This window comes from Haemorhous mexicanus, chromosome 3, assembly GCF_027477595.1.
Source record: "Haemorhous mexicanus isolate bHaeMex1 chromosome 3, bHaeMex1.pri, whole genome shotgun sequence".
Lineage (NCBI taxonomy): Eukaryota > Metazoa > Chordata > Aves > Passeriformes > Fringillidae > Haemorhous > Haemorhous mexicanus.
Genome location: NC_082343.1, coordinates 25,429,550 through 25,455,857, shown reverse-complemented (window position 1 = coordinate 25,455,857; position 26,308 = coordinate 25,429,550). Strand labels below are relative to the sequence as shown.

At 38.0% G+C, this 26,308-nt stretch overlaps 1 protein-coding gene across 5 annotated transcripts in view; it reads right to left on the bottom strand.

Moving 5' to 3' along the window:
• Positions 1 to 26,308, bottom strand: part of EML4 (EMAP like 4) — a 146,813-nt gene that overhangs the window by 20,837 nt on the left and 99,668 nt on the right. For 4 of the 5 annotated variants that reach the window (XM_059841149.1, XM_059841152.1, XM_059841153.1 and 1 more), the window contains exons 7-15: positions 25,859 to 25,891; positions 14,963 to 15,086; positions 10,044 to 10,193; positions 8,589 to 8,658; positions 7,369 to 7,479; positions 4,893 to 4,988; positions 2,557 to 2,691; positions 2,200 to 2,335; positions 223 to 374 (exon numbers count right to left, since the gene is read on the bottom strand). In XM_059841149.1, the coding sequence (XP_059697132.1) occupies positions 223 to 374; positions 2,200 to 2,335; positions 2,557 to 2,691; positions 4,893 to 4,988; positions 7,369 to 7,479; positions 8,589 to 8,658; positions 10,044 to 10,193; positions 14,963 to 15,086; positions 25,859 to 25,891 (1,007 nt within the window). The remainder of the gene's footprint in view (positions 1 to 222; positions 375 to 2,199; positions 2,336 to 2,556; positions 2,692 to 4,892; positions 4,989 to 7,368; positions 7,480 to 8,588; positions 8,659 to 10,043; positions 10,194 to 14,962; positions 15,087 to 25,858; positions 25,892 to 26,308) is intronic. The other variant, XM_059841150.1, reaches the window with a different exon arrangement.

The following is a 26,308-nucleotide window of genomic DNA, read 5'->3' as shown; positions in this document are numbered from 1 at the left end:
AAGAAAGAAAACCCTTAACATTTCTGTTCAATTTAAACACAGGAGAACTGAAGTCTCATATAGGCTCATTTACAGGCTAAAATTTAAACACTTTTATAATAAAACATTGTAATCCACTTAAAAAACAGCAACCAGAAGGTTGCATCCTAACTTCCCCTACTAAGAGTCTTGCTAGCCAATACCTTCTTCAAGGTAATTTCCTTGTCACTCTTGCTTTCTTACCTCAATTTCCCTTTCAGGATTCAAATCATGATCCCACAGGATGATCTTTCGGTCTTTCCCACCTCCAGTTAGCAGCATTCCATTCCTCATTTGACAGAGTGTGAACACACTGCCATCATGAGCTTTGATTTGTTTGCTTATCTGATATACTCCTATAAGCACAAAAAAAAAAATAAGAAAGAACACTACTCATTTATTTACCTGTGGTTTACGAGAAGCTCTGCCTTTAGGCAGAAGAATAAAGGAAGTGTATAATAATAATAATAATTACATTTGGACTGTCAGGCTCTTAGTATTGCAAACACAAGGTGGTAGTGTTTTCTTACAGGATAAAAAGATAAAACAAAGGGCCCGCCCTTCTGAAGAAAAACTTTTTTAGATTGACTGTCCTACAAAATGTGAAGGCAAAACCAAAACCAACAACTGGTAGAATGCTTTCATTTCTCTGCTTTCCAAAGGAACACAGTTTTTCCAGATGCAAGAGAAACTGTCTTTTAGAGTGAAAAAATATTTAGCAAGTCATTATTAGACAAGAAGTAAAGCTACTTTATTAAAAGAAACTAGAAGACTTGTTGTCTATAGTCTTTTGGGAATAAGAGGCTAATTATTTATAGCAAAGTTTCCAGGATGCATGAACCTAATATCTAAAGCTGGATATGTGCTACCACACATAAAAATAGTACAACCAGCATTTGGCATCTATCAAGACAGCAGTCTACCCAAAGGAAAATACTTGGAAGAATGAAAGGAGATGAGAAAATGAAACAACAAGGGTAGCAAAAGAAGCCTTCTGCATTCTCATTGGGTCTTCACATCAAAAGAACGGATGCTGGAAAGTAATTAAAAAAACCTAAATGAAACAAGATTCTGGTGCTGCATGTTTTCAAATAGCAATCACAGACAAAAAGTGGAACAGCACCCAGCTATGAGCTGAACTCTGCTGACTCTGCCTATGGCTCAAGTCAGCTCAAATCAGTGTGCTCTCACACTGTGAAACAAAGTATGAGATCAAGTCCTGTTAATGTGATAAACCAATTAAAAACCTCACCGTTAGCTAAGCCAACATAAATAAATATTCTATTTGATAACGCTTAGAGTTATCCTGAAAAAAGGTTATTTTTGCACAAGAAATTAAAAATTAAGTAATAGATAATTAAGTAATCAGATAATATTTTGAATTACTTCTCCATAGCAGTTAACTTGAAAGATGAGGAAAAGATTTACCTAAAATCAGACTTACTGTTAAAAATGTACTTTTTACATGAATGTTTTCCTGGCATACCAATTTAAACCAGAGTGTTTGAAAAAGCTGCCAAGTAAAATGAATTATCATTGAATTTATGAGGGCTCAACTGTGCCAGGTCTGCATATGTTGGGTAACAAATCATTTTCCTTTCTTTTTTAAAAAAGCTTTGCTCTAAAGAGTTAGTTCAATTTCAAATTTCAAAGTTACTTTTTTTAAAGTATATCAAGACTTGAGGGTCTGCTAAACCAGAAATTGTTAATCATGTAACTGCTACAACTAAGCATTGTAATTGTACTTCACATAATTGTACTTCAATTCCTATTAATGTCAGCTCCGCCACTTAATGGAATTCCTCTGAGACTAAGCATGGTGCAACATAAGCCTTAAGAGGCAAAGACAGCCTGCAGAATCCCTAAACTGATCCTACAGCCTTTTTCAAATCACCAGATCAAAGGAAAGCTGATTAACCACATTTTTTAAAAATGCAAAACATTTAGATAAGGTAGTTTTCATTCATTTCATGCACAGTCTCATTAATTATAGAGAAATTCCATACTGCTCTTAAGTCAGCAAATTCATAGGACTTGTAGGACTTTAGTACCACCTGTTACTGATAGGAAGTGTTTGCTCTGAGTCAGGCCTATTTCTCTATTCCTCTCATAATGCCACCCTTCATGCTTGTCTTCTGCAGACTATGTAAAAATCTGTGATGAACCCCAAACATGTCCTACCTTTAGCTCCTTTTCCTGGAGTAGCTTCTACAGTAGTTTTGCCCCATATAAGGATTATCCCACCTGAGTCTCCAGTGAGCACATCACCATTTCCCAAGAAAGCCAAACACTGAACAAATTTGGGTTTCTCATATTTCTGAAACAAAATAAGCAAGAGAAAGGGATAATTCCTCATACTTGTTACTTAATTAGAATAATGCACCCACACTCTTACACCCTGCATACACACAAGCAGAATTTAGCCCTTTTTTGTATGTTTACCTCTCTATCAGACAGTACACGGTAACAACAAAGCAAATGTACAAAAAATGTGATTTCCACTGATTTAAAACTGTCCTGGTATCAAGATATTATTACCCCAAATATCCCTTGCTTCCTTGATAATGAATTGCCACTCCAGGTCCAGAAAAATATATGAGATTTGCCACATGTTATTATGGTATTTGCATCAGTGGGATGGAATTCCACAGCAAGAACAACTTCATTTGTAGTCTGAAATAATAACAGAAATAGTATTTATTCAGATAGGACATTAACTACTAGAAAGACATGTAAATCCCCAAGTTTCAGAACAGAGATATGTAAAACTAGATAGCTCATCATATGCTTGAAAGTCTTTTTTAAGTGTTCTGTGCTAAGTCAGCTGTCTGAATGACTGCACATATAATTTTATATATATTGATTTTTCACTTACATAAGAGATCTTTATTAAACTTCGGTATACACATTAGGGTTTTACATTCCCTTTTAAATCACAAAAAGCTTCAGCTCTCTTGAATAGCTAAGACTTCTGCCAAGGAAAATGAATAATGTATAAAAGACACTTTTTTGGATTGCAAACTCTGCTTGGTTTTTACAAAGATGATTTGCTATTCTGGACAAAAAAAGCTGTGACAGAGACAAGTAAGACAACAATAATATTGTAGGATTATATCCATCATTCTCTTTTTGAAATTCTGTAAAGATTCTTTCGGGTTCTTTGCTTTCCTTTCCTCCTCACAAAGAAGAAAAAGAGAAGTCTGCGTAACTCAAAACTTTGAAACACCAACTCCCACCTTTGTATTTTTACTGGCTGCATGTACTTTTACTGAATTACCAACATCTTAAAGTATTTCATATTTTACCAAAAGTTTCTATAAACATAACAAACTGACTGGTCATTCACTTAGTTCTAATATATATTCAACCAAACTGTCTTTGAAGACAGTTCCAATCTCCTGCAGGCAGTGACTATAAAACAAGAGAGTAAATGCATTTTTTTCTACAGGATTTCAAAACAGGCTGCCCAGAGAGGTTGTGGAGTCTCCTTCTCTGGAGGTACTGAACACCTGCCTGGCCATGATCCTGTGCAACCTGCTCTAGGTGAGCCTGCTTTGGCTTGAGGCTTGGACAGATGATCTCCACCAGTGCCCTCCAACCTTAGCTGTTCTGTGACCTATACACATACGGGTGCTGTTAAACCACATCTTTGAGAGCAACTTTTCCTACTTCACAACTTTTGGCTTACTTTAAAAAACAATATTTTTTGTTGTTATTGTTGTTTATAGCCATATTTATTGAATTCTGTTCCCCACAGAGTTTTCACATGACCAAATCTGCTATGTCAAAAAAAAAATTTGGAATTTAAGGACTGAAAACCTTGATGGAGTTCAGCTAAGAAACAGCTTTTGTTTTGCATCCCAGCTCAAGGGATGCAACTTTGCTCACACCATCTTCTCTGGAAGCTGCTTAAGATACTGTAAGACCAAGTCCAAGATGTGAATAAGTTCTGTAGGGCAAGCTGGCCCTGCCAAATAATTTTTAGCCAATTCTGAAACACCAAGGAACTCCCCTGAGTGAAAAAACAGTCAAAACATAATGTCAGTGAACAGGAAATACAAGGCATATGCCAAATAGTTTCACATAAATATCAAAAAGGAAATGAAAATACTGTTATAGAAATAAATTAAAACTTGTAGAATACAGTTAGTATTGGTCAGCATAATCTAGAGAAAACAGGTCAAATCAACGTGATTTTGTTACCTGAAATGGCAAGTTTGTAATGATATAGACATATATGCTCGTGGAGCATGATTTCTAAAAATAGACAAATACTCAGTTCCACATGCATGAAATATTTGCTTGCTTGATACTGGAAACACAAAGGATTGGGTATTCCCAGGGAAATGAACTTTACATGAGCACTGAGTGCAACACCTCTGAAAACATCTCATTGCTCTGAAATTTGGAAAGTTTCAAAAAGAAACAGAAAAGCAGACCTCTGCAATCCACAAAAGTACTTGGGATGTCAAATGAGAAGAGACACATAGGGAGAATCAATAATCGGAATTTGATTCAGACAAAATTGAAATATGGAATGTTTGTACGTAGTTTATTTTTTCAAACAACTACAGACTGAATCATCAGTTTAGTTTCTTTAAGTTCCCAGGATTTTTTTTCTTAATTAAGAAACCATTAGACATTTCCTTTATTTGCATTGGCTTTTAAGGATGAGTAAAATGCAATTCCAAACCCTTCAATATTCCAACCGCTTCCAATAAACAAGTTAAGAATACATTTCTGTGGAACCCTTAAGCAAGCCAGCAGAATTACACAGTTGCAGTTTCCAAGTAAGATCAAAAGCATGTCTCACAAACTTGTATTTATGGGAATAAAAATACTTGTATTTCAGAATGTTCGTGTGCAAAAATTACCTTTATCTCTGCTATTTTTGATTTCCTCTGCCAATCCCACACAGTAAGCATATGCTCGTTAGAGTCATCAATTACACACAAATGAGTACCAGAATCCTAAAGGAAAAAGAAAAAAAAAGTAGTACTGACAAAGTACCTTCAATACCCATTTTAGAAACAGGGCAGGGCAGAGGTATTTTAAAAAATCCACTAAATTAACCAAGCCTTTATACAGTAATTACAACCTCAATATATATAGGAAATTTTCCTTTGTTTTTTTCTTAAAGACAGATAAAAATTTTTGTACAATCTCATAAAAAATGATCATGCTTCAAATAACATTCTAGGAAAGCTTTAAAGGTATTTAACCAAGTCGTTACTCTGGTTTTGTTTGTTTTTATGCTGGGTTTTTTGTTTGCTTTTTTTTTTTTCTTGTTTGAAATTTCATGCTGACAGCAAAGAGATTTCTTTTGCTATTCTTATAAATATTTTGCTTTTCCTCAGGTCTTAGAGGACAGGCACACAGCTCCACTTGTGTTTTTTTTTTCCTAACTGTCACCATCACATACACACAACTATATTATCAGATTCTGTAAGCACAGTTTTTTCTTTATGGGTCATAAAGCAGCAGCAGTTTCATCACGTAGTTGGTAAAACTGCAGCCAAGGTAACACTTTCTGAACAAATCAGTGCTTACAGAGGAGGTAGAGCAGCATCTTCAGTATTAAATAACTGAAACCACTTATTTTGAACAACTTTACAACAAAATGGTAAATATATGGCTACATGTAATTAAAGGAACAGAGAAAAAAAAACACCTTAAAACCATACTTAGTCCTAGCGATGCATACGTGCAGAAACCAGCTTTTTCAAGGAATTTGTAGTAAGATTTGGACGAAACTTTAATTATCATAAAGTTGATTCTTGCACATCATTCTCTAACAAATTATGAAAATAGAAGTGGCTAAAGCTATTATTCCCAAGCACTATTCTGAGTAGTAATATGCAAATATACATGTGAATTATTAGGTGGGAAGGAACCCTGAAGACAGCACTGGTGCTGTATACTGCTCTTGGGGGGTTTAATAAATCCTGTGGTAAACACACAGTTGTAGATATTGCACACAAACTGTTTCAGTCTAGTGAGCAATCATGTGAGACTCTAATAAGAAATCTAATTCAGTTTCAAGTGCAAAACAGAATCAATAAAAACTAAAATCCAGTCCCCAAAAAATTCCCTGGGTTTTTTGTTCTTGCTTTAAAAATGATGGAATGCACTCTTATTCACGCTGAAAAAGACCTCTATCCAAATATGTAAATTGGTTAGTATGGTTTGTTGGAGTGACAGGAATGCCAGCACTCCTTTCATGTTATTTGCTGAAACACAAAATGTACTATATCTAACATAGCAAATTTCTTTCAGTTGCTTTCTTTCTCCTAATCACTAAGTGAAACTGCAGTGAGAGAGTGCAGGAATTTCTTTTCAACAGGTCACCCAGAGACACTGCTGAGTTTCCATTCTTGGAGATTCCCAGAAGCCAGCTGGACCACAGCCTGAGCAGCCTGCTCTGACAGAACCTGCTGTAAGCAGGATAGTGCATGAGGTGATCTCCAGACAACCCTTCCCACCTCAGCTATCCTATAAATCTTTGCCTATATTAGCAAAATAGTGCAGACATTGTTTTTCTGCATTTTCCGTTTTTTACTTATATTAATTCCCCTTGATGGAAAGCAAGAATCCAGTCTGGGTTTTCAGGAGGTCTGATATGTCTCAGTCTTTTGGCAAAAATGCAGTAGCAGCTTACAGATTAAACTACGCCCATATTAAAAAAAAAAAAAAAACAAACAAAAAAAAAAACACCCAAAAAACAAACCCAACTCATTTCCAAATTTGAAATGAGAACTTTCTGAATGCCAAGCAGTCCATCTCCATGTGCTACTAATTTTTCCTGATAAATTCTATGGGTCCAGTAATAAAGACCTCTATTTATTTTCTGTGTAAAAGAAGAGGCAAAAAGTGAACAAGCTATTCCTCAGGAAAAAACAGTACAAGATAATGTAAGGGTTTTTTTTTTTTTTTTACATTTCCTGTTGGTGGACAAAAACCTACTCCAGCTGTGAAAGCAAAAAAGTTAACCCTCCTATCAGAACTCACTAAATTTTGTCTTCACAAACCTCACAAACAAATTTGCTTTTAACATCAAAATAAAAAGAACTAAGCTCCTCACAAACAAAACCAAACCACCAAACCCAGCGTGGACTTCAATTTCTACTTAAGGCTTTTTTTTGCCTGCTATTTATTTATTGCGCTGTTTGGTTTGACATGTGCCATTTCCTGTTTTCCCAGCTGTCAGCTGCTTTCATAAAGTATACAGAAACTTTAGTGACACGATTTTAATACCAAAACAGATCAGCTAGACAACCACACGGAGAATCTTCAGAGATTTTCTTCCCACTTCCACAGGACCTGCAGTGGAACAGCCCGAGCCCATCTTACCGCTTTGGAAAAATCCAAGCAGCCCACGCCGCGCTCAAAGGTGCCGAGGCCGATCACCTGCAGCGTCGCCAGGCTCACCGAGTCCCACACTCTAACATGGGGCTGCAGGGGCTGCGTGGAAAGCAACGGCACACACAGGTCACAGCAGGGAAAGCACTGCGGGCTGGCACCTACCACAGGATGCTGCCTGCACTACAAACTGCAGAGGAAAGGCAGGGTGACCTGGGCTGTCATGCTGCTGGGCACTACCCTCAAAGTCTAAAGGGGACAGTCAAGGCAATGTTGTTCCTTATGTCTGGGCTACCAACGTGGCAGTGGTGCCGTCGAGGCAGCTAAGTGGCATTTGGTAGTTGTGGAAATACTTTAACCAATTCAAAGAAGTGAACAAATAATGGAAGAGACATCTTGCATTTGAGACCCCAGACTAATGATATTATGCAACAACTGAAAATAATAAACAATCTGGGCTTATATATAAAAATTAGGAAATAAAGAAAAGAAACAAACCCTGGTGCACTGAGCCTTTTAACCGCCACCAACCGCTCAATGAAAATGGTCGTGTTTATATTTCATACAACCAGTATCCCACACAAGCTTAGAAACAATCACAAACTAACAGCATTCACTAAGTTGAACATCTGAAAAGGAGTTATATTTAACAGGCTTCTACACTTTATAGCATCTGTCTTTTTTTCCCCTCCTCTGTCTATAACTCCATGAAAATAATCCAATTATTCAAATTCTGACAGAATTATGCTAAGAGGTGGAGAGCAGCATTTAAACATACTTGCTCTCAAATGAGCAAGTTTATAGGAAAGTTTGGCATACTTTCCATGAATTCTCAAAGTTGGTTTTCCTCTTCCATGAAGCCTTAAGATTATACTGACCCACAGAACTGAGGATTTGTTCTCCCTTGGGAGAACACATATTGAAAGTAATAAAACAGAAATTATGTGGCCTTATAAATCAATTACAAGCTCCACGTTTGCTTGCAGATATGGGACTTTATGATCTTCTGCTCTTTTTAATGTATGGTTGAGTGTTTCATTGTCACTGTCTTTTGCTAGAGATAGAGGCTGTTACCTGAGAAACTCAAAATATCTCAGCAAATGCATTGCTTAATATAAACTGCAGACAGAAGGTGATGATTAGAAAACCCCAAACCACTTTTTCCTGATTTTCAAAACAAGATACTACTGCTCAACAGCTCTATTACTTACCCTTCCATCTTTATCCACTCCAGCTAACTGTCCTGTTGCAATTCTAATTTTGTCTGGATGAACTGCAAGACTAAGACAGACAGAAATATGACTTGCTTTTGCTGTCATACGTCTTCAAAACTGAGAGGTGTTTTGTATATTTTTTAATTTGTTTCTCAACAAAAGCCCATGAAGACACTTATGATCCTAAATCCCACTTCTAAGGAGACAACTTGAACGTTTCTCATCAGATATTTCATTCCACACTGCATTGACTGCTTGCTGCTCCATATGTGCCCTGACACATCTCAGGTTTGCACTACACTGGGAGACCACAATCTACATGGTCTGTAGTGAACCTCCTACACATAGTTATGTGCCTTATTTATAAACACTATGGTGTATTTTATGCCTAAACCTAGAGACATCATGAACCCAGGGGAAAAGACAGAAAAGCTGGCTGAGGGCTTGCCTGTGCACCCAGGAGTCAGGGATTACCACCACTTGAAATGAGTTACTGATGTAATTGTACTAATGCAGTGTGGTGCACTACTAGTGGAAGCAAAAATATGCCCTTGCTTATCACATTTTGCTTTGAAGCTCATGTGAAAAAACATATTTTAGAAAATACATCCTCTCAGTCCTTGGGATTTTTTGATCTATATTCTCAATTGCTTTTTCTGTAAAACTCCAACGGTGAAGAAAGCCACTGAAAAAATAAAGGGGGCCAGGGCAAACCTGAAGAGGTCATAATGACAGACACCAAAAAATTTACAATTCAGTTCAATTTTCTGAATGAAAGTTAAGAACACAGACTGGCAGCATTCCTCCCAGAGGAAGCAATTACACAGACAAGAGAAAAGAGCTTTAGATGCCAAATTTTCTCCAGGCAGGTACTGCACAGTAGAGAATTTATGTTCACCATTACATTTTGTGCACTACTCTTCAGACTGACCTAGCAAATTCTCTTACTGCCTGACACAACGACGACGGCTTCAATTTTCCTTTTTTTTGCAAACGTCTTTCTGATTTTCCTGATTCTCTTTATACTTGGATCATGCATCTTTTACAAAATGAGAATATGACTGCTCATTTTTCGACACGGTTTTCTAGTTCTCCTTTAAGACTGCAATTTTGCCATACTGCCTTTAAACAACTGATTTAGAATCAGGCTAACAACAATTTTTAATTTCTGGGGCAACTATTTGGAATAATTTATGCAAAGAGCTTTTTTCAACCCGGCACTCTGAGAATGTATACATATCCCCCTGTTTTACATTTAAACCAGACAGCATGGACTGCTCTAACACCATTTGTTTGTGCTGTGTTTACTACTGTGAAATCTACTGGGACTGATTAAACAGGAAATAACTACAACCACGGTGACATTAATTAGCTCATACATATAGCAGGAGAGGAAAAGAAATATTTCTGCATTATTACCCACACACTTACATGCAAATGTTGTGTACTAACCATTTAACACAGTCTGTGTGACCCAAGTAGTGCCGCTGGGTTCTCTCCTCGTAGTTAAACAGTACCACCACTGAGGCTATGAAATACACAATCTCTCCGGTAGGAAGGAGGTAAACATTGGCTCGACAGTCTCTTCCACGATACCCATATCTATATTTTTTTTAGTTAAGGATTTCATAATCACTGAATACCAGAAAAACCCCAACCAACTTCTTGGGGTTTTTTTTCCCTTAAATGATTCTTGGGGAACTCTCACATCAGCGAATGTTCTGTAAGGTTTTTCCTCTGGAAGCACAGCACAATTTCACTAATACAGTTTAAAAAGAAAACAAAAAAACTCCCATACAACTGTACTTCAGGAACCCAAATCCCTCAAGAAATTATAATCACTGACGTTAAAAATAAAATATGGTAGAAGTAAAGCAAAAGTAGCATTGTAAAAATTTTCATGTGAAATTTCATTAGGTAACAGCAGGACTCACTGTTCTAATTTAACATTTTTTTTACAGCAGCAGAGCTGTGTACTGGTAGGCTGGGCAGCAGATTGTTGCTTTCATTTGGCCTGTTAAAACAATTCCTAATGCCCTACAGAAAAAGGCAAGCTTCTGCACAGCAGCTGCCAAGTTCAGAAAATATTTCTTTACACTGTTTTAAGAGTATTTTTTAAACAAACCAAACTTAAAAGGAATTTACACAGTAAAATATATTCTATCCAAATCTACCCAAAATATATAAAAGGCATGTTTTCTGTAGGAACATGCATACAGTTCCTAATGACATTCAGAAGCTTTACACACTGTGAACGAGCCCTGGTTGGCACTGATCAAACGTTATTACAACTCATTATTTCTTTGGAACAGGTGCAGTTCTCCTCCTCTAGACTATTAATGTGGCTGCCTGCCTATATTTCAGTTCCCTGGGTCACCAGGAACAATTAACATCACAACTCAGACTTTAACATCTAACTATGTAGCCCCAAAAATATTATTTTCCTGTAATGTCGTGCACTTTGGAGAGCTTTCCACTTCATTGCCAATTAATACACCTGCAACAGCAAGAAAAAGATGGGAAACACATTATCCAACTTTAGCTAAAGGATTCCAGCTTCAGGTCCTGGTTATTAAGGTAAATAAAAGGAAGTGAAAGGCCCATGTGGAGAAAGCTGGATGGATGAAGATGATGAAGATGGCCCTTTCTCATAAATGAAGGCAGGTGCAGTAGTTCATGTCTGGGAATATCTAAACTGGTATCTCCTAATCTCTATTCTATATAAAAAGGGCCACCTTTCTATCAAAAATAGCACTGCACCCCCAAAAACACCCCACTGCCCTTCCTCTTCTGCAGTGCCACCAGACCAGAGGAATACTTGAAAAACTAAACCCATGCTGTAGCAAAACAATAGTTCAAAGAGGGACACTGCATTCAGTTGTCAATTAAATCCCTTTGGAGTGTGGAAAACAAAACAGATTCATATCTTGCTGCCTTCCCTTTAGCAGGGAAGAACACAAAGGCAGAGATTATTCACTGGCTTGCTAAGCAAATGATATCCGGAGCAATGCTGGTACAACACAATGCTGAGGGCAGAGAAAAAGGACGCCTCTGCTTCTCCTCCATTACTATTTACTTCTCCACTCCATTTTCCTCTTCTTTTAAACTCTGAGGGAACTAAAAGAAACCTCCAGAATGGCCTTTTGGGAAAAATAAAAAACTAAACTGAACTTTCAAAAGCAATGGGCTACAAACCAATGAAAATATTTTTTCTATCCTGAAGCATTAAGAATGCTACTTTAAATACCTTCTCAGAGGAGAGAGGCAGATTTTGCTCATCTGCTGTACACAATGGGGAATGTATTGATAAGGATTCAGTAAGATTGACGTCTTTGAACATTCATCCTAGAAAAGTATTAATGATTTACACAAACATGTCTTTCCAAAGCATAAGTCTTCCAGGCTTAGCCAAGCTAGAGCTAAATACTTTGGCACCCACCACTGAGTTCTGACATTCATGAAACTGCAAGGAAAAAAAAAAAATTACATTTTCTCAGTACATTCCTTTCTTTTACCCCTCCTACAAAATAAAGTACCAAAGAGTGTCTGCATTTTCTAGAAGCACATTTTTTTACAAACACCTAAAGGAACCACCTGTTTTGTAGGACAATTTTTTTTGCTTTCTTCATTCTCCATTCCAGACTATTTTGAGTGAAAAAAAGAGAGGTTGTTGCTCCACAGTATTTCTTTCCTGCTCCACACATGCAGAACTAAGCAGCATATACAGTGCAACACAATTAATGCAACAAAATTAATGCAATAATTGACTGTATCTCTTCAGAAAAAGGGGTGACACAACTTTGATGCTTGATTTCTACTAAATTTCAGCGATAATATTTCAGTGAAACGGATGATTAAATCAGAGAAATTGAGAGATAGCTGCCTTGATATTGTGATTATTTCTCACCAATTACAATGACTGTTTTGTCACAACACTTGATATGTTTAAAAACTTTACGTTTTGGGGGTTTTTTGTTTGTTTGTTTGTTTGAACTGGCTAAAAATAGCTACTGCCCTCAATGAAAAGTGATCTACCGTACACCAGATTTCAGCAGTATATTTACAACTGTCTTCAATTATTCTTAGAAAGAAGAGCACTACTGCTAAAAATAATCTCATAAAACTGAGTCTGAAATACCCTCCTGAAATTGAGCTCCTATACACTGGGAGAAAGAATCTACAGAGTCACTGTCAAAAGCTGCACTGACTGTGACCTCTGAAGCTACTAAAGAAGGCAATTTTGCTATTTCTGGGAATGTCAGATATGCTTTAACTAGTTCTGAAGTGCAGTAGCAAAGACTGCACTACAAAGAAGGGATACTCAAACTAAATTATTCAACTTCAATGATATCACTCAGGAACCAGACACAGTCAAAAGCTCAGACTCCCCCATGAGCTGCTTTACCTTGCCAAGCAGCTTAGGCATTTCTTCAAAAGACAATAATCTGCAAGGCAGACAAAAGCTATATTTCCCTAGTTGAAGCTACAGTACAGGGTATCAGGAGCTGTATAAACCTAATGGAAACATCTAAAAAGGAGACCCACCTCCCAAACCAACCAATAAACCAAAAAAAACCACCCCAATAATCTGCCTGGTGTTTCCTTGCAGTTAGTCTTGGTTGACCAGCATTTTCCAAAAGAGTAATAACAAAGGAAAACCTAATTATAAAAATCATCCAGAAGGCAGGAGAATTAAAAGAATTCAAAACAAAATCTATGAATGGAACTATTATTCAACAATCAGTTGAGCTTTCAGGTGACATCAGTAAAATACTGACATTAGTAAAATACTCAATAAATCATTGTCCCCATGCCTTTTTAACAAGGTGTACAGGGTTCAGTTTGCCACCATATTTGCAAGATACAGCTACCTTGCAGATTTGTTCCCCTTGCTAAACCTAAGCATAAAGGAGAAGGTCTGCTGCTGCTGCATTTTTTCAAGTTCAAATTCATAGAGACCAGTATTTAGTCCTCATAAATTTTACTGCCTTTTCCTCATTTTCTTCACCTTCCCATCTAAAAGATACCCTGCACTCATAAATATACCGGTCTGATTTGGGATGACATTTCCCTTAACAGATTCCAAAACATATGGACAGTCTCTTTCAACTAGATTTATTTCACTTTCATTAGACCTCAGCAGCCAGCTGGTTTAACCTGAACTTAAGGTTCTTGGACATTAAATGTGTCCACACTGGGATTTGCACCTACTTAACTGAGGGTGTGATTTCATGATCAGTTTTCATCAGGCCAAACTGCTCACTGATGCTAGGAAAGTCCAGCTGATGTCCTCCAGTACGCCAGTTCCAGTCCTTAGATTTTTGTGAGGCAAATCAAACTAATGTATTGGTCCTGCTTGAAAATTAGCTTCACAAAAAGAGAGTACATTTCAGCCAGATCACTGACTGACCCAATTCACTCCACAGTCATGAGTACCAGCATCAGCAACCAAGAGCTGTGATGGTTGGAAAATTTGGTACCACAGTTTTACAAAGCATGTGTAAAAGCTCTGTTTTCCTTCCAGTCAGACTTTAATCCGAAACTTTCTTCCTGACATGTGACAGCGTATCATCAACATTGCTAAAAAAATCTTCCTGCTTACAGCAACATCAGAGCATCAAACTTCAGATTATTACAACAACTCAAGTGCTGCCTAGACATGTTATTTTACTAAAGTACTAAGAAACTTACTTACACAATAACAGCTTACTGGAAAAATCTGCAGAGATGGGGGAGAGACAGGAAGACCCAAACATGTCCAAAAGGACATCTCTAAAAATGAACTTAGGGTCTGATCTAGTAAATTTGGAGAATTTTCATCAGCCACACACTACTCAGTTGCTCAAATGACAAATTTAGTGCATTTAATACAAACTAGGTTCCAAGAAATTAACTTATTCACTTTGGAGCTGAAATACAGAAGCAGTGCAAAGGGTGGCTATTTCTCCAATCCTCACTCCATACAAAAGGACAAAAACTCAACATCTTCCATAGCTGAAAACCAAGTATTTCTGAAGCAAAGCCTACATTGATGTAGTGGGAGGTAGAGGAGGACATTTTTCAAATTGTGTAACTTTCCAAAGATGCTTTCTTTTGCACTAAATACAAGCCAGTTAATAAATTAGAATTAGTGTCAACAGAAAAACAAACAAAGAAAAAGTACAGCATTTCCATACCTATGTAGCCTGCCATTCAAAGCTGTAGTACAAAGGAGTTATAAACCATTTCCATTGTTATGTTAATTTGAACATTTTCCCTCACCTTTTACTTTTTACTTCTTAACAGAGAAGAGACAAGACTGGATTGTAAAAGGGACAAATGCAAGACAAGACAAAAAGGGAACAGGGAGTAGTTATTGATATTAAGGATACACCCACTCCAGTTTTAACTTTTCAGGAGGCAGCTCTGTCCTAATATCATCATAGTTTTCTACATCAGAAGGAATGAACATTGTGATTGGTCGGCCTCGCATGAACATCTTGATATATTCTCCCTCTGTTGAAACAAAAAGGCACATTAATCATGTGGCAAGTTTACACAAAAGAATAAGCAGTAATAAGCACAGAGATGCAAATCACACTGGTTATATAACAATCATTTTTGAGATGTGAGCTTGGTAAAGGCCCAGATTATATATATTTTTTTTAATGGAACATTAAATGCACACAGAACAAGCGTTAGTTGAATTTTTGATAGAACAGGCTGAGCATGTAGCATTTTAGACATGCAAGTTAAGTTATAAAGGCAAAATTCAAAATTCAAATTTGAAACTGAATAAATAATTAGTTACAGCATTCAAGGATGAAGTATTTCAGGTTGAAAAGGACCTGATGTGATGTCTAAGTTCAACCTCTGCCTGGCCATGAAGCCAAACTAGGTTTCTCAGGCTTTTGCCTAATGCAGATTTTAAAAACTCCTAGCATGGAGATGGCACAGCCTCTCCTGGCACCTGACACCACCTCGGGGGCCTTTCCCATAGAGCTTGCTTCCTGCAGCCCCTCTGTCCCCACACTGTGTTCCTGCCAGAGACTCTTCTCCATAGGTGCAGGACTTGGAATTTGTCTCTGCTTAATAAATGAAGCTCCCACAAGCCCATCTCCCCAGCACAGCCACTGGGCCCCCAGCCTGCTGTCACTGCGAACCTGAGAGTGCCCTGTGTCACCCACCTCAGGCCATTGCTAGAGACAATGAGCAGGGCTGGGCCAGACCAGAATCCTGCCCACTCCCTGTGTCACCTACTGGCCACCAGGTACAGTAGGACCCATTAACCACAACCCTCCCAGGCCAACTCTCCAACTGGTTCTTTCCCCCACCCAGCCACCCACCTTTCCAAATCCTAGTGGCCAAACTAAGGCACAAGGACACCACAGGAGAGTGTCAAGAGCTTTGCAGATGAATATAATCAAGAATTATATACCATCACAAACTAAAACAGCAACCTGTGTTATTAAGCTTTGTATCCTGAAGACTAAAAGGAAAAAAGCAACAGCTCAGAATGACTCCAGCTAATACTGCTCACAGCTGTGACATGACATGTGTATATAATCTCTGTGGGAATCTGAGCACTTTGTAAGCCTTTAGGAGTTCCTTTTCAAGGAATGTGAGCTTCCCTACCACCAGGGAAAATTCCAGTCCCATTTCAAAAAGCACTGATGATAAAGAGCCAAATATTCCACTAACCTTGCATCAATGAAGTAGTAACGTTTTTATTGCTCTTCAACTTCATTAGTAGTTAATAACCATTTATAGCATAAATATTAACCAAAGTAGTAAAATATTCTGCTGTGAATTTGGAACACTGACACTTTTTTTATGAGTGGGGGTTTGAAAATAATAGCAGACACAGGCAACTCAGAGTTCAAACCAAAATTTGAATAGTTGAGTAGAAGTGGACTAGAAGTGGAGTTGAGTAGAAGAACAGCAGTAAATTAGCAATATGGTATTAAGAAATTTCGAATCACATTTGATGCAACAAACATTAAGATTTTTTTTTAAACAATTACTTTAATACTTCTTTAAGAAACATGAAACAGACTTCCCTACAATCCTCAAGGAATGCTTGGAAATATTTCCCCAATTAAGCATAAGATTAATGCTCAGACTGCATGATTGTGCAATCTCTGTCTGGCATTCCCTAAAACATCTGAAATTGAAATTATGAGAAACTCAGACTTATTTCCACAGAATCATAGCTTAACTAACAGCTCAAGTCAAACTTGGAGATCTAAAAAGGCAAAAGAAACCAGGTCAATAATCATAATAATCAAAAAATTTAAAACTAACACATAAAGGTTTTTTCTTATTTAGCATATTAGTACAATGAAAGTTGAACCATAGAAGTCCAGTACAAAAGGAGCAAATATTAAAAAGATGAAAAACAGTTGTCTCGCTTCTTTCCAAGAAAAAACATGGGTGTTTTAAACAAGAACCCCATGAGTCTCCACTGAGAACAGTAGAAAACCTGTCTCAGATAAAGTAAAAAGGAACAAAGAAAATCACTCCCTGGTACCTAAATTAGACACAACAGTTATTTTACCACCTGTGCATTGCTTAATTGCATTGCTAAGAAAGGTAAAGATTGGAGCTGTCACTAGTTTGACATAAATGCTTAGATAATTACTCCAAACTAGTACCACGTCTCATTTATCTACCAATATATTTTTTATAGTATGTATATTCAGAGATAAACAACACTGGCCAAACCCAAGAGTAATGTATTAACAATGACCTTTCTATTAAAATCTGGCACTGACAGTCTTATAAATTAGAGCCTGAGGGTATTTACAAAAGACCGCTCATTGTTAATCCATAAATTCTTAATTTAACACTGAGCTTGACACTTCTGGTTCCACAAGATCACTGCAAAACGACACCACAAATTTAGGATCAAATTTCTCATTGTTGCTTAGAACAGTGGAGACAACCTGCAATTGAAATTCTTATGGATGGAGGCAGTTGCACCTGTTGGACTCTGCAGATGAGAGGCATGAAAAGTGCAAGAGGAATTCAGTCAAGCCTCTGGCAGAAGAGGCTCTACTGGAGCCTAGGGAAAAGAGTATCTACAGGGTATTCAGATACAAATTAGCTCTCTGTAGTTTCCCATTAAAGAAAGAACATTTTTTTTACCTTTTCAACTAGCTGTGTTTATTCAAGATTACCTTTGAAGATACATATTTAAAACACTTGTTAGAAGGACACAGGCTAGGGTAAAACTTGATTAAGCCTGTCCCTAAAGAAGCAGAAGGATTAGAAAAAGAGACAGCCCATTGAAAGATTTTTTTTTTTTGTCTAAGACTGTAAATTTCCTTTTGTTAGAACAACCTGTAGGGCAGATATAATATTAATGCAAAAATCGTTTGAAATACTAGAGAGGATGACAGCTACCAACACCATTCTCAAACAGCAATCAATTGCCTGAGGCCAAATTCTTCTATTTGCAAGTTAAGAAAATCAGTGATTTAACTCTTTCATACTATACTTGCTCAAGTGAATGATCAATTCCTGCAACCTCACTATTTTCCAATACAAAACAGCATGTCTAGACTTTTTCTAGTTTCCTTCTTTTGGGAAAAAAGAGCCTGTCATGTTATGATAGATATGTATGTAAGGGATGACAAGAAAGAAAAAGTCAGAACTTCTGAAGAGAGTGGTTAAAAAACTCGCTAAACCCCAACAAACAAAAAATCCTTGGCAATTTTGGTATCTACCAGCCTGAAAACATTAGGTAGGAAAGTAAAAATATTTTGTTCCATATAAAGAGATGTTCAGATCCCACTATCCACTGAGCAGAAGCATCTGGGGAAGGGAGTGCTGGGGGATGCATGTGGAAAGGACCAGGAGGGCATTTCATGAAGAACCCTTGACACTTGCTAAGTTAATTAATCTGCAACTGCAGACATCCTATAGATCCCTTCAAATATGGATCAAACCAACTGAAAAGCACAGCTGAGGCTCTGCAGGTAGCACACCCAGGTGCCATGGATTGCCCACAGCACAAAAAAAGGAGTAGCTCAAGCCCAGAATTCCTACAAAAGGTAGCACCAAGCAGCTGCAGCGCCCTGGCTCCAGGGGCCAGCTCTTCACTGGGAACAGCTGTAGCTGCTTTTTGTGCAGCTTTGAGCTCAGATTCACAGCCCTTGCCAAACTCTGCTTGGCTCCACGGTATTTCACCTCTGGAGCCTCAACAATCTCTTTACACAAGTGCCAGGGAACACAGGATCAGCACTCCCAATTTATGCTCCAGGACTGGCTCAGGCATAGCAGCCCTCTGGGTGTGCTGGACCTAAGCAAACTCCAAGCAGGTCTTGGCCCTCCGTGGGTTCCCCAGAGGTTTGGGGAAATCATTAACTCGGCACCAAAGATGCAGAAACACTTAATTTGACTAAAATGTGGCCCCAGCCAGCTGAAGTGACACAAAACACTGCTCAGAAGGAGACACCAAAAGAGAAGCCAGGACATGGTGAGGGCACATCTAAAGGTAGTCTTGAACACTGCTCAAGCATGTGGCTTTGAAAATTAATGCAAATTAATGTAATGAGCTGGAGGAACATCATGGCTTGGCTCAGCTCAGCCTAGTCCAGCCTGGCAGATACCCAGCATGCCCCCCCAGTGCCCTCTCTCTGCTTCATTGATGTTTTTTACTCTGCAGAGTACTGCAGCACCTGCTTCAGAGAGCAGAGCTTTGGCTGTCACTGAGAGACACAAACACACTGCTGATTTCCAAACAGCATCCAAAACCCTCCTCCTGCTAGTTGGAAACTTCTCAATTTCCAGGTGACAATAGCACGAGGCCAGGTTGTTTTCTTTCTGTGTGTGTGTAACAGCGTGGCTGCTCATTTCAGTCCAGGTGTGCCCATCTGCTGTCAGAAAGCGAACTGGGTGAGCATGAAAAGAGCAATCCTCCAAGCCTTCATATTTTGAAAAAAATAAAAACATCCAGCTATTTAACACTATTTTTTGTATAATAAGGGTTTAGTCTGACTCCACAGCACAAGAACATTAACCCTTTATGGTTATGGGTGTATGCAGTACTACAGAGGAGAACCTACCAGAGTTTTGATGCATTAACACTTTCCACAAGGCCTCTATCTCCATTAGAATTACTTTTGATACATCCTGGGACTGCATTTGTGTTATCAAAATAAGTAAGTGGTTCAATCTTTGTACAATTAAGTGGCATGTTACAGCCCTTTCCCCTACCATTTAATTCTGGCAAGCAGCTGTTTATAGCTAGAACACTACTAGCAACTCCTGCATGAATAATTTATTTATTTTTTTAATACTACTTCAGCCTCAGGAACATCTAGGTCTTACTGTATTAAAATCTCAGCTTCCAACTCTATCAGTCTGGCCTCCCAGCCATTAATGAAATCTCAGTGCTTCTGCTTCCCTGTGTTAAGTTCATTAGTGTAAACACTAAGCCAAATAGGTCCCAGCAGGCTGGAGGGTAAATGTTGGCAACCAAAGTATCTACAACAAGTTCTTTGGAAGTTTACAGCCTGACAGAGAAGAAAGGAATAAATATGTTGGTGAAACAAGGTGTTTCTAGTGAGAGAGAGTTCCAAAAACCTGGCTGACCTGCAAGGAAATGAGTGCATTGTCTCTGACTGTAAGCCAGCACAGATACCTTGCATACAAGGAACCTGTTGACAAGGCATGGCAATCCAGGACTGACTAAAACTAGGGGAAAATAAAACTTGCAGAATAACAGTGAGCATGAATAAGCTTTTAATCAGGCCTTATAAAAAAAAAAAGTTGAAGAAATAAGAAAAAGCAGCTCAGTAACACTAGAATTCAACTCCCAACAATTTCTATTAGTTCACCTTTGGAAGTAAAGTTTAAAACCCAGCAAGTCAGGGAAAGCAAACTGGAAGGTAAGGCCAATGAAAAACTGTGCAAGTGATAACAGAGAGCAAAGATATTGCAATTCAAGCCATCTGAAAGGCTGAAATTAGTGCTTCCATGAAGCCAGCACAGAAAGACTCATGCAATGGCACTTAAGAAATTTATTACTTTCCCTGGATCATATTCTTAGGGGAATATGAAAGGCTTGCAAAGGAAAAAAATAAAAATAATAGGAAAAGAGGAAAAAAAAAGATCAAAGAAGTCTTTGTAGATTAACTCAGAAGTATCTAGGGCGAAAAGCAATACAGAAGACATGAAAGCTACTATTCAGATACTTCAGAAATTTGAAGACAGTGAGACTACAAAATCCTCCCATGTTTTTCAAAAAACATGCTGCAAAAAAAAAAAAAATCAAGTAGTTTTGTAGAGGCATGTGAGAAACCTTCACCCTCAATTAATGATTTCTTCAACAAGACTGGACATAACATTAGAGAATGTATTTTATATTACACTATTCCTCATTAGACAAGACACTGAGCTAGCCCCCCAAGTCTGTGCTGTAATTAACTGCTCTTCAGCTAGCAAGAGTGTACATAATGGGATTCTAATGAGCATACAGTAGATTGTATACACATACACACACAAATTTAGAACTAAAGGAATTATTAAAGTAATTTTGCAAATTATTACTGACTATTTTTCAGTAGGTCCCACCCCCTCTAGTTTGAAAGTTGAACATGAGCCGAGCCGGTGCATTAAAACCCCAGCTCAGTTCTATTTATGTGTAGCAGCACCCTAAAGTGATTTACAGGCAAATGAAAACCCCAAAAGACTCCAGCTAGCTTAGCCATGCAGAACACTCTAATAATATACAATAAACTACCACATCCAGGGTACATTTATTAATCTGTCTTCACCTTCTAGTTGCTTGACCAGTGAAGCTATGCTTTTTAAACTAGAAATAGCTTCTTTCCCACAAGCCTTCTGCTTTCAGGCCTGTGTCCAAAAACTCTGCAGGACCACTAACCTGAGGGACAAGAGCTCAGAAGCCTGTTTCTAATTTAAACCAGTGCTAACAGCACAGAGACAAATAACCAAATTCAGCCACCAAGCCCGTTACATTCAACCTTACAGTGCAATTCCCATGTGCCTGCAGGTCTGCCATCTCTCACCCCAAGCTAGTATGTGCCAATGCCTGCTGAACCTGACAGACAGACATGCACTGTTGTTACAGAGCCCTGGTGCAATGCCAGCCAAACAGTCAAATACAACAGATGAGACGAGAGACTTGCCCTGATCTGGAATGATTTTACAGCTTTGCCTTGAAATTTCTTAACAGATCTTTGGTTCTTAATTTTACATAATCTGATAAGTGAACTTTGCTTTTTCATTTATTGGGTGACATTATGAATCTAGGTATTAACAACAGTTACCATTAGCACTGAAACAATTGAATATTAAACTCTAGCTTTTTATTAAAAAAAAAAAAAAACAACCAAAACCAAAGACTGAACAAGGAATACTGGACCCAAACAAGCTCAATAAGACTCTATCTAAATGCCTCCTGCTTAAATTATAGAACCTTGACTTCACCAAGAATCAGGGATAAACACTCCCAAGTACACAATTTGGTTTTATGATAGTACTGATTGTTTTAAATAATATGCACTGTACCTGAACAAGAGCAAGAAGCCCAATAATGACAGATGGGGGTCTCCATTTGCTCTCAGGTACAGGAGAACCTTCAATAACCATCTGATTCAAAATCACTGTCTGATGAGAAAGCAGTCTGAGGTAGCCACTGAATTCTGCACTCTCTGCAGACTGCACACATTGTCAGCAGAGTACATTTTTCCATTGTGTGCTCCACACTTGCTCTGTCCATGAGGCTAAAACTATAACACAGTTAAACTAACAGAAGTACTGGAAACCAAAAAAGCACAATTAAAAAAAAAAAAACCACACCAAAAACTTAGGAATGCAGTGCATGTTTTTCATTAATTCTTTCACATATGGTTTTTATTGCCATCCAAAAAGTTTAAGTGTCTCTTATTACTTTATAATAAGTGAACAAGTGATTCATACATGGAGATGCAAACTCAAACACACAATCTCAGGGAAATAAATTACCTTTTATCTCAAAATAAGCTAGGTCTTTAACTTCTGCGTATAAAAATATGAATGTCTTATGATTAATACTTTAAAAAATGTTTCTGCTGAAGTGAGAAGCAAGATGGCTTTAATAGGGAATTATAAACACCTGCTGGTAAAGAATTTAAAAGAGTAACTTTAGTTAGGGTCTTTTTAAGGCTGTAGCTTTATTGGATTTTCACAGAATTTTAGTACTGGATTTTACTGTAAAAAGGCTGGTGATTTACAAGGACAAACAAACAAACTGACCCTATGACCTCTGCTGCAGCACACAACCAGAAGCATAAAGCTCAGGACTAACCTTATTTGAAGTATATGCAATATAACCCAAGTGGGAGAGATAAAGGCACCAAGGGAACACACCTGGCTACTGAGAAGGTACGAGATGACACTGCAACACTTGTGGCTTTGGCATGGAGATAAACTGAAAAAAACCTAGTGGCTACCCACAAGGCAGCTGCAGGCTGTGGCTCCCCATGCTGCTGCTGCTCCTGGCAGGAAAAGAGAATTGCCCAGGTCTTGCTGACATTTACATGCAGCACTCTCTGGGGGACTCCACACCAAACCAAAGCCAATTCTGACACCACAGCTAGTGGCTTTCACTGCTGAAGCTCAGCTACAACTCTCACTTGCTCCCCAAGTCTATCCCTTTAATAGCTAATACCAACACCAACAGAAACCACAATGAATCTACAGAGTATCAGAAGACAGATATAATTGCGGTATTTTCTGCTGCTAGAAAAATTACATTCTGAGAGCTAAGCATGCAAAAATGTGCTCAGCTGTATTTTGTGGCACTATACCATACCAACATTTTCAAAGCTGGTTTTTTATTAGCTAAATCAAAAAAAGAAAACAAAGTGATTCCAAGATGTTCAAAGCAACACAAAATTGTCATCTTCCATCCCATTATCCTATGCAAGCACCTTCTGCTATGAAAATCTGCAATTTCACAGTGATTCCAAACTTATTTTATGTGTGTATAAAGACACTGATGCATTTTTACTGTAGATTTGCTTTGAAGCTTGGCAGTTTGCACAGCAGTAGTTTTCCCAAGAGTCACCTTCAAAGAATTTCTAGGTCTAGGAAGCACATGGACGCAATCCTTGTGGGAGATGAGTGCTGGGAGCATACACAGTGTTTTACACACAGCTCAGTGAAGTGAGCAGCTCAGGGCAGCTGCTGTAACTTAATTAACACTGTGCTAGAGACTGCTCACCCCTAGAGGCAAAGGCTGGCAAGCCACAAAGGAGCATTAAAGCAGCTGTAATTTTTTGTGCCCTTGGCTTGCAGAACAGGAAGTTTCTGTACAAACACCATGAGCAAGGGCAACTCTTCACCCCATCCTATCCAAGACAACACTGTCCAAGTCCACAGGATTACCCCAGAAACATGATGCTAACTGTCTGTGCAACTCTTCAGCTTCCTGACCAGCTGGGTCAAGGTGCCAACTGGACATTGTTTTACTTATGTGACAACTGTCAAGTACAAAACAGGCTAAAGTCATCTGCCCTGATGGAGAAGTGACCAAGTACTGCTAAGTTTACATTGGGAAGGATGGGTAAACCTGCTGCAACAGAAACCTACACAGGCTTTTTTCTGTGGCAACAAACACGATATAAATGCTAACAATCTCACACACAGAGACACACTCTAAAATCTGTCAAAAATACATACAATTGCCCATATTTTTAAAAAACAACAAAAAACCAAAACAACTTTGAATCCTCTAAATGTATCTGCATCCATGTTAGAGACAGAACCATGTTTTGTCACTCCATGTATTTAAAATGGAGCAAATGCATTTTCTATGACAAGACTTTCCCTCCACCTCCCATATGGGTGGGGTCCGGTTATGTGCATCATGCTTCTCTTTGATTGCAGTTAGGCTCAGGACAGACTATGATATGACACACTTGGAAGGGGCCCATGCATCACATCCTCTGCACAGGAACACAGAAGATAGGGAGCACACTATGGGCACTAAAATTGCAGCTACTAGAATGAGAGAAGCTCAGTATGGTCCATTTTGGGCAGAACAAGCAGAGTTGTAAAAGCACGTTGTAAGAAAGTTATTACTGCTGAAGGTATTTTAGCTACACATAACTTGGTTTTGTGAAAAGCTGTTTTTTTACTAGGAAAGGCATTTTTAATATAATGGTTTTATTCAAAAACTTGCAAAGCTAAATTGCAGTCGGTCTGGCCACTACTGATTAGCCTTCCTTTTACACTAGCCAGTGCTACACATATGTACTCTTCCACGGCAGGTGTTAAGCATCATGTCCTAATGAAACATTTCTTCTTTGTTCTTGATACTTATTCATTTCCTTTCACACATTCTGTGTCTGCAAACATTTTTGGTAAGCATCAATTCAGAATATTTTTATACCTGTAATTTCTCTGTGAACTAGAAGATAAAGCAATTGGATTCAAGTTGCTTTTTGCTTTCATTCCAGCAATTCGTATATTAACTTTCAAAAAATCAGAGGGCTTATTTTTCTTTTTTGAAGGAGACCAAAACCAATCAAAGTGTGAATAATGTAAACTTGCTGACAGCACAGAATCTGAAGACTACAGATTTTTTAATTAGCAGCAAAAAAGCACAAGACAAAACCCCTGTACATAGATCTGTTGTGTACAGCATGCACTTGGGTTACATGCTTTAGTTTTGAAACTGCATGCTTCAGTACAGTTTGCAAGACATTCAAAGCAGAGTAGTTTTGCAACACCAGAAGTGGACTTCTTTTGTTGTCACATCCCACGACGTTCAGATAGATGGCTCCTTTTCCTGACTGAACAAGCCAGCAGCAGCAGGTAGCCACAGAATGCAAGATTCATTGGTGCAAAGACATACACTTCAGAAGAAACTCATTTTTCATTTCAGGAGACTATTAAAACCTTCAGTCTCTGTTCTTGTCTAATCAGCATTTATATGTTGGAATATTGGCAAGACAGAAAGCTGAGATAAAACAAATCTTTTAGTTGGCAGTTCTTAATACTCTGCTATCTTAGGCAACAATGCAAGACTTCTATTTGAACACATATTCCTCTCCAATGAAATTATGTGTGCAATAATTTATTTTAACTACTCCCAAATAGGGCCCATACAGATTGCAATGAGCATATGCATATAAATTTCCATGAGAAGAGAGTTGAAATATTAAGAGAATGATTAAGAGCCTGATGGTCTTTGATGGTGAAAAGCCAAATAAAAGATTTGTGAGAGTGCTAAATTAGAAGAAAGCGACCAAAGGGCATAGCTTAATTCTTACCTTGGCTGTTTTTTTCACGAGTTGACATTTTTGCTAGTTATGGGACAGAAATAAAATATCTTAAAACTATTTCTAAAGTCTCACTCACACCTGCCTGGATGAAGACTGGCACATAGGTCAAATTTTAGATTTTTATTTTTATAATCTCTCTCTATGCATATATACATAGAGAAAATAATTTTTAAGAGAATGGTTTGTTCACAAAAATAAATCAAATCCTCCCACCACCCACCTACCAAAAACCTCTGTACTTACTAAAGATCCAATCTGATGAGGTATTTCTCCATAAGATTCATATATGTGTCTGGAGTAATTTTTTGCCAAATGAATTCTTGGACTTGATAAATGCCATTTTGCCTCTAAACCCCTGCTTCACAAGCATATGTCCCATTGTATTCATCTACAGGAAATACTATTCAGTCAAAAGCAAATATTTTCAACTTCATCCAG